Genomic DNA, 9,726 nt, shown 5'->3' on the forward strand with positions numbered 1-9,726 from the left:
TCCCTCTCTAGCACTAGAGAGTCATGAGGGATAAACACAACACTTGTACTAGAAAGCAAAAGGAGAAGGAGTTACTAAGTTTTTTTCTCGGTCTGAAGAAGAAGACCTTGTCCATGCCTTGGCCTTTGCCTTGGCCAGAGGATCTAAGTTAAAGTCTAAGAAAGAGGATAACTCAGCGAAGGAGTCCTGATCCTACTTCTCCTTCTTCTTCCTCAAAGCCGGTAATTCTTTACAATCCTTCCACAAATGTCCCTTCTTACCACACTGATAACACTAAGCCTTCAATGACTTCTTCCTATCGCCTCTCTCTAAAGCTATAAAGGCCTCATTGGAGCCACCAGATTATGATGGAAGCCTCCCCGATAACCCAAAGACGTTTCATGCTCAAGCGACATCGAGAACATCTGTAGGAAATGGATGGGTGTCAATGATGTCAGAGTCTGGATGTCGATGATGTCGGAATCCACAAAGCATTTACCACTCCATCACACTTTGGAGGAAGTTTGTAGAGCATAGTCCCCACAAGATGAGCCTCTAGAAGGGTAGACTGCATGTGTCAAAGCTAATCGTCTACCTGTGTGACACGAAGTAAGAAAGACTAAATAGTATCCTTTGGCTCAAACTTCATCTGTTGGAGTTGTCCATAAAGGATGGCGGCACACATAGGCAAAGGAGCCTCATACAACATCTAAAGCTTCGTCAAATAGCTAGAGAAGTCTTGTAGGAGGTGACCCCCAAAATAACTTCTTTAGAGATGCGGCAAAAAAGAGCAGAATGTACACATGCATCATTAGTATCCCATGTGAGCTCACGACGCTCACAAGCTCCAAACACAATGTACCATAACTGCTTTAGCACAAACCATGCTTTCATAACAGCACTCCATGTTAGGTAATCAAGGCCATGTATTTTTTTATCAATAGAATAGCAAGGAAAAGCCATCTAAAGAGGATAGGAAAAGAAGATAAAGGAACACAAAACAGAATTCACACACAATGTACACAAGCTGATCACAAATACACAATGCTCAACTCACAATAATCTGCAAAAGAAACCAGCCAAAAGATGTCCTCACTATTCCAACAGCAAAGACTGAAAACACAAGTATGCTAAGAAGTAGCCCGCAGTTCAGAAGCTGCTTGGAGTAGCACATGGGAGGCAAAATGAAACCACAGTTGTATGAGTACAAAACGCACACTAGCGATGCATTAAATGCAGCAAACACAGAACTATTGTGCTGAAAACAGTACAATTTGCAGCAACAAGAGGTCACCTGATCAGCAAAGAGCAGTAGAAGATCAAAATCAGCAAAATAAAGCAGCAAGAGCATAGATCCTAAAATTTGATACCATGTCAGAAGTGGATGCAGCAATGGAAGCAAAAACAGATGCTGTAATAAATTGCTGAAAACAAGAGTAGAAGAGAAAAATACAAAAGAACACTGTAAAGAAGAGAACTCAGAAGAATGGTCGGGAAATGGAATCCATATATCAAACACAAGAATGTCATGTACAGCAATAAGTCATTGGCTACATGGCACTAGCACCACCGGCTCCCGCTCTCCAACAAAACTTGTAGGTGATAATGACTCACTAAGAAGGGAGCCTGTAATAAATAGACCAAAAATATGCCATAAATGGCAGCATGTCAACCAGCATTTAATGTTAGTTGGCCAGCAATAAATACCCAAATAAGCATCATACATGCCACAATAAAAATGCCTAAATAACCTAGTAATATCCGGCATGACCCAAACTCACACATGAGCTGACTAGACTACTAACACTTGGTGGGCCTAAGTACCTAATTGACGGTCAGAAGCTTTGCTCTAATGTTGAAATTGTATTCAGCTGAGCATTACAGCAAGAATGTCTTTGGATGGTGAGATGGGATCAAGCAAGGATGATGCATTTCAATCTGAGAATTCATTAAGTATTGGGAAAAATGCGATGTCTAATCTTGGACAAGGCACAAAGCATGGGCAACAAGCTGATAATGTTGGTTTAGACTAAACTGTGGATCCTTCTAGGTCTCTTGAAGCTGATGGCCAAGAAGAGGAAGAGAAATTTGATGACCACTTTAAAGATCAGTTGAGTACAACAGCCAAAAGGTTTGTGCAATTGGCAAATGATCCTCAGTTCATGCACTTTTTGAACCCCTGCAGCAAACAAGGAAATTGTCTTCAAGAGCTTTGGGACAACAAGATGCACTGAAGGAAGAGCCAATGCAGTAGCATAATGTTCCAAATGTGCGTAGTGAGCATAAGCAAATGAAGCCAATGGGGGAATTGATGTATATGCAAGACCAACTTGGAAGTGCCAATCCAATGCTTTTTGGACAGCAAGGCATGCATGCAATGATGGGGCATCCAAGGTATTTTGGTGGGGGTACTCCTTTCCATGTCATGGTGGGTCAGGGACCACATACGGGGATGTATGGCACAACTCCTTATGGTATGCAGCAACCAATGCGTGGTGCACAAGGCCCAATGTGTCCGGGTATGGCTAGTAATATACATAGCCCCATGTATAGCAATGTTGGCATGATGTTGGAGCACAAAGTGGCAAGTTTGGCAATGCATATATACAGTCCACTGTGTTTGGGACTCATGGTATTAACGTGGATCATGCAAATGCTCCATATAGTGCTTGTCATGAGGAAAAATGCGGCTAGTAATGCTTGCATGAGAAAAAATGCAGCTAGTAATGCATGCAATATATGGAAAAATGTACCTTAATATGGTTGGTAGTATGCAAATTCCCATGCATAATCACATTGCAATAGTCCAAAATATGCAAACAAGAATGTTTCCTAATGCATCTAGTGCTCCTAGCATATCAAGTATACATAAGGGGCTAGTCAACTAGATGCAATGTTGCATAATAGTTCAGTTGAAATTGTAGCAATGTAAAAATATAAAGCATCGCACCTAGAACCTAATGGACGTTTTTGAGCAAGTAAAGTTAGAGATAAAGTTTCCATGTGCTTCTTGGTGAAGCTTCAATATCATTTCACCTATAAAAGAATGCAACTGGATGGAGGAGGGTAACCTAGCAAATCACACTTAGTGATGCACTTAACCTTGATGTGTTTCAGTTAGAGTTGATTTTGGATTGTGCTCTTTCAAGCTCAACAAAGCATAGAAAGTTAATCAAATGTGCCTATGTGACTTGCACATGTGAGATGCAAGTTAATTATTTCATAGGTAAGACCCAATGCCCCGAAATATCAGTTGTGCCAAAGGCAAAAGTTGTAATAAGTTATATCTGACACGTACCAGGTGATACCCGGTGTCAGATTTTGACCTAGACCAATTTATTGGCCACTAATGCTAGTGTTGACATTAGAGACTAGGCATTAATTAATTAATTAATACTGGTTTAAGAGCTAATAACTGCTTATGCATACTTGGAAGATAAATTGGCCTAGCCAATTTAATAGTTGACTGATCAAATTAGTTTATTGGATACATAAATAATTATTAAATTAATTTTTATCATTTATATTCTAAAAATTAATGTAATGGGCTCAATGATACTAGTAATTCAATTTAAAAGGCTGCCACTTGGCAAAACTTACCTATACAAGTTTGGGAAAGCTAAATTGGTGTTGAAAGAAAAAGGAAATCTTATTTTTGCATTTTGGAGCTATTGGGAATACAGGTTGGGATGTTGGTGTCAAAAGTGGTGCAGCAATGGAAGCATAAACATGTGCTGAAATAAACTGCTAAACATAAGACAAAAGAAAAGAAGGAGATATCACAATACAGATGAGAACTCAGATGTATGCTCGGGAAATGGAATCCATATACCAAGACATGAGACAATACGGATACAATGTGAGTCACCGGCTGTGGAGACACTTGCACCTGCTCCCTCTCCCCAGAAACTATTAAGTGATGAATGAGATGGTGGAGGAGGGAGCCAAACAATATATAGGACAAATAAATGCCTAAAATATGACTGGTCGGCCAGCATTAAATGCTGACCGATTGGTTGCAAATAATGCCAATCCACAATAAACAATGGCAAATAAAATGCCTAAAATGTCTTTGTGCCCAACTTGCTGAACCACAAGTCCAGACTCAACCATGAGCTGACTAATCTGCTAACACCCTCTCTCAGATCATGGGTGATCTGATACAATACAATATACAATGATAATGTCACATCATAGTACATACAACAATGTCCATGGAGAATAGTTAGAAAAGAAGTAGAGAAAAGAAGGGATTGGGAGGTAGGGAACACAGCCAAACCACAACCACAGACAGCAAAAAGCAAGAGTTTACATACACTATAACCCAAAATCTCATCAAAATAAGACAAAAGTTGCTGTAAGAAGTCAAAAAAACAATCAAAAACTATCAAAAACAGCAAAAACGGCCTGATAATGTAAGCGCCTAGCCAAGAGGAGATGCAAAGGCACCAAAACGCAGGCTGAAACACATACGTAGGCTGTACGGATGCTGACGTCAGCAAAAAACGCAGGCAATACAGGTCGCTGGTTGGAGCAACAGCTGCTTAATTAGTAAGAGTGAAAACAGCCTTGAAATCAGCAAGAAAACACAGCAGAAACACAAATCCTAAAATCTGATACCATGTCAGAAGTGGTGCAGCAATAGAAGCATAAACATGTGCTGAAATAAACTACTAAACACAAGACAAAAGAAAAGAAAGAGATAACACAATATAGATGAGAACTCAAATGTATGCTCGGGAAATGGAATCCATATACCAAGACATGAGACAGTACAGATACAATCTGAGTCACTGGCTATGGAGGCACTTGCACCTGCTCCCTCTCCCCATAAACTGTCAAGTGATAAATGAAATGGTGGAGGAGGGAGCCAGACAATATATAGGACAAATAAATGCCCAAAATATGACTGGTCGGCCAACATTAAATGCTGGCTAACTAGTTGCAAATAATGCGAATCCACAATAAACAATGGCAAATAAAATGCCTAAAATGTCTCTGTGCCCAGCTTGCTTAACCACAAGTCCAGACTCAACCATGAGCTGACTAATCTGCTAGCAATTGGTGCCTATTTTTGGGGCCATTTCTTAGCCATTGGAGACCATTTCGGGGAGGTTCCATATTCTTGACCAAGGAAAGCTTATGATTCCTGCCAATGCACTTTCTCTTGAAGATTTTATAACCTCTAATGCTCCCTTTTGCTATTGGTGAATCCATTTGGGCTACAAAATTGGGTCAACAACTCAATTTCACCAAATTCTCATGACAATTCTCTAAATTTTCTCTCTCTACAACAGTCACCCTCTTTCTCCAGCCATTGCCCAACATTGCTCTACGTTTTACAACAATCCAAATATTGGAGGTGGAGATTTTGGTGAATCTATGTTATAAACTCTAATTTACAGCAGAAATTAGGATTGGATAACCACCTCGAGAACTATGCCCAAATTTAAAGGCCTCAAAACTTCAATTTTCAAAGTTGAAATCAATGTATTTCAAGAGCATTCGAGAGGCCGGCCAGCCCATATCGAAATTGGGACTTAATTCGTCTTTCAAGGAGCAAGGCAAAGGTCAAACCAAGGGGTAAATTGGTTTAAAGGCTTGCTGGTCATTTATGATAGTAAGAGGCAACTGGAGAGCGAAGGAGATTCAAGGAATCTCATTGTATTCCATCCAAATTGCAATCAAAGTTAAAGAAATGCTACAAAGGGCGCCAAGTTTTGGGGCCAACAGGTTGTCCAATATACAAGATTAAGTAGTAACATTTGCATTTTCAGTTTATGTGGATTTTATACTTGCTGTAATTAGTGTTAAATCAGGTTAGTACCACCCTATCTGAGGAGGAATGCAAGTTTCAATGGGAGGCTCGACGATAGTTGTAAACCACGTAGCAACAATCGGTAGGCACTAGACAACTAGTGAAAGAAGGCAAGGAACCTTGTGTTTTATTTTGTAGGCCACTAGGCAGCCAATGAGCACCCTTTATCTGATGCCTTGGCCTCTCTGTGGTGACCACTTGGATCTAACCATCCCTCTTCAACACAAAACAAAATAAAACAAAAAAGTAAAGCTCACTAAAAAATGTACAATGAGTGTATGTGTATGAATGCAATGGAAGACAAAAGAAGGAAAACCTAAGAACAAAGAAACCTATGGAGCCAATGCATAAGCCTAAGAAACTAAGAGGTCTAGAGGATTCAAGCCAAGAGATGTGGCCATCATGGTATTCTTCCACTAGCATGTCTCTACCAATGAAACACATGACAAGGTGGGAAAGTGCTCGTAGATGGAGTTGCGAGGGGAGACACTCGAATGAATACAAAGAGTGCTATGGGAGAGGAGCCAGTTGACCAATCAGCTAATCCTTCGGGGTAGTGAAAGATATGGGCTACAAAGGCTGTCCATGTGCCACATGTCTAGAAGCAACTGTACTAGGAGGAGCAAACGGGGCAGCAATGGGTGGCATAGCCCCACTCAACTATCCAGCAAGAGTGGAGGCAACGATCTGCTATGGTTTCTTAGGTGGGAGACCTAGGGCCTTGGTATAGCACTCGTTCTCCACATGGCCTGATCTCAGGCAAAGTATGCAAAACCTATTCTTTTTAAGTAGTTGCTACAAGATGGATTTGGTTTTCTCATTTTATCTAAGTTCTAAGTTGCATTCGCATCGCATGAGTTTTTGCCACCTTCATTTTCCATTGCAAAGAAGAGGCAACTAGACCCCTTCATTTTCCATTGATTGCTCAAAGTGGTCACCGTGGCAATGGGTATTGCCCATGGGAATCAAAAGTGGTGATGGTAGCGAGGCAAAAATACGTTAACAGCAAGTTTAGAAACTTCACGTGCAAGATTCTACCATCTCTCAACTAACAATGCCCACCCAAAAGGCCAAAAACACAAGGTTCCTTGACTTCATAGCACATGCCACCCACCCAAATTTTCAAAAATGGATTTGTTCACATGTTATTGTATAACCTCAAATGCAAGTATAGTAGACACCAACACTACGTTCACATGTTATGCTTTTAAGACGTGCAATTTTCAAGTGGTGTATATCCAATGGTTGTCGCGTAAGCAAGGTTTCAACCTAAATAAGGCAAGTTTAGATAATCAAATAATGTAATTATGCGCAAGAAATGGCTTTTACACAAACTTGGAAAACACAGATCTAAAAAGCAAACCACATGAAAGTATAAACAATGAAGCAAGACACAATTACCTTCTCATTCCAATCTCCCCAAGTTAGTGGATGAAGAGCTTGATGCGCTAATACCATGTTGGATTTGTAGATGCATCGAAAACAATTCAAGAAGAAGAAAGGGGGGGGGCGGGGGGGGGGGGCGGGGGGGAGAGAGAGAGAGAGAGAGAGAGAGAGAATGTGTACACACACTCAAATGTATTATTGAATACATGTGGGTGGATTACCAAGTTGTCTCTACACGTGCTACACATGTATGAGGGTTGAGAAAGTTGACATATACAAGAGCCAACAGGATTCACTATGAAGGCCTCCTAGGAGAACCCCGTAAGGCACTTTATATCATTCTGAGCAGCCACAGAAGGAACAACAGTTAACATTTGCTGTGGCTAGGGCTGCTTGCAAAACCAAAAAGAGCCTCCATTTTCAAACAATCCTTTGATAATGTCCATATGAGCCTCATAAAACATAATCAAAATTATAAGTGTTGCAGCAAGGAGCCAGATATGTTGCGATAACACGGATGAAAAGCAAGTACGCCAGATTCTGGCTGCAATGATGGTCGTGGAGGACGTGATTGCCGAGGGGAATGTGTATACCAGTCCGGCATTTGCTAAGAAAGGATGCAAATTTGATAGTGCCGGAGATTCCATGAGCTTGTGGCAAGTGCTCGATGAAAGAAGCTCCCGTGTTTTGAGAGTCTTAGCAGCAGGTGCAAAATGCAAGAAAGAACACCGGCCACCATAAAACACAGGAATGTGCGTGATTGCATGCATACCTCTCGGATCTTCTTAACGTTAGTGGTGTGGCGGAACCGGCGGGCAGCATTGAGGGCGAAAACGCCCTTCCGCCATCGCTCCAAGGCATCGAGAGGCGGCTTCTTGTGAGGGATGTCGTATGGGTCCGCCATTGACCTGCTGGCCTCTCTCGCTGCTGTCCAAAAGAAGAACATACACTCTCGTCTGTACTACACAGTACATTTTTCAGGACGGAACATCGGTAAGAACAATCGTGTTACGCGAACATGATATTTTCTCTTGAGGTGTGTATATAATATACACACCTTAACCTTCTAATGTTATATTAATGTTATAATATACACACCTTCTAATGTTATATATATACACACACCTTAACCTTACAAGTGTCCACGACTAAGACAATTGTAGCGAAAATGACTTCAAAGACTAAAATTTAGGCTACTGGCTTCCTCTCAAAACATTTCAAGCTTCTTTTTCAAATTCAACAATTCATTTGGCATTAAACATCACTTCTTTGTGCCGTATGTTTGCTATTGAAAGGTGCTTTTGCAATCTCTGTCATTCATTTGACTGTGACCATTGAATGTGATTTGCATGGATTGACCTTTCTCTTCCTTACACACCGAAGATCTTTGGAGTGTGGGCTTGTGGCCTTTCATTTCTTGGTCCCAATTATTGCCCTTGTGGACATGTTGCACTAGACTTCTTACACTTGGGAACGTCTAGAACAAGAGCGTATCCAATCTATCAAAACTGAATATTGCCTAGTAAATTTTCGAGGGATTGTCAATTTTTTTAACAACAGGTAATAAGCACATTACAAATTTGTGAATCTACACACAGCTAGCAAACTCACCAAAAAAAACAAAAAAACAAAAAAACTAGTCGATCTTTCTCGGCATAAAAATGATAGCACCTTGAATATCCGATTAGGAACTTTTGGAAATGGGTCATTAGGATTAACCGAAATCTTAGGGATGGACATGAAGACCCCTCGATTACTTGCATCCCAAGTGGCTGAGAAGAATTAAACCTCTCATGCTACTCCAAAGGGGTAACGAATTTGGATTCGTTCTTCCTTTAACACCAAGCAAAGCCTGTCTCCATGTAACCTTATCATGAAAACAAGCTTTGACTAGCCAAATGTTGCACTTTATTCCATAGGGCTTTTGGACTCGTACAATCCCACAAAATGTGAAAGATTGTCTCCTCCGCCCGATGATATATAACACAAATATGAGAAATACGGGGCGACTTGTGGATCTCTCTCTCTCTCTCTCTCTCTCTCTCTCTCTCTCTCTCTCTCTCTCTCTCTCTCTCTCTCTCTCTCTCTCTCTCTCTCTCTCTCTCTCTCTCTCTCTCTCTCTCTCTCTCTCTCTCTCTCTCTCTCTCTCTCTCTACACACAAACATCTTTGTGGTATTGTTATATGTCTCAACCATCCTCATTTACAAAGGGTTGTAAGGAATACATGTATTCATGTACGTGCAAGTTATTATTCCAAAAAAAAATTTGTCTCCTTCATTAACCTAAATGACCTTTTAGCATCTCACCAATCTGCACACACACACACACACCCCATGCAACCCAACGAGTTGACGACCATCATACACTATATGTGTCCACCTAAATATAAATAGATTAAAATTCATGTTCATGCACGTGCACACATGCACATGCACATGCACACAAACTATTTTCAAATTGACGACCATCATACACTATATGTGTCCACCTAAATATAAATAGATTAAAATTCATGTTCAAGCATGTGCACACATGCACACAA

At 40.7% G+C, this 9,726-nt stretch overlaps 1 protein-coding gene across 7 annotated transcripts in view; it reads right to left on the minus strand.

Annotated features, from left to right (window-relative positions):
• The window catches only part of LOC148008698 (putative calcium-transporting ATPase 11, plasma membrane-type), an 82,529-nt gene extending 74,320 nt beyond the window's left edge, over positions 1 to 8,209 (minus strand). For 4 of the 7 annotated variants that reach the window (XM_087674061.1, XM_087674060.1, XM_087674062.1 and 1 more), the window contains exon 1: positions 7,956 to 8,209. In XM_087674061.1, coding sequence (XP_087530187.1) covers positions 7,956 to 8,129 — 174 coding nt within the window. In that variant the 5' untranslated portion in view covers positions 8,130 to 8,209. The remainder of the gene's footprint in view (positions 1 to 7,955) is intronic. The other 3 variants (XM_087674058.1, XM_087674057.1, XM_087674059.1) reach the window with 1 other exon arrangement.
• Positions 8,210 to 9,726: the final 1,517 nt, after the last annotated feature.

The sequence above is a fragment of the Lygodium microphyllum genome, unplaced genomic scaffold (assembly GCF_053477565.2).
Source record: "Lygodium microphyllum isolate KBCC unplaced genomic scaffold, Lygodium_microphyllum_v1.1.10 scaffold_79, whole genome shotgun sequence".
In the NCBI taxonomy this organism is placed as follows: Eukaryota; Viridiplantae; Streptophyta; class Polypodiopsida; order Schizaeales; family Lygodiaceae; genus Lygodium; species Lygodium microphyllum.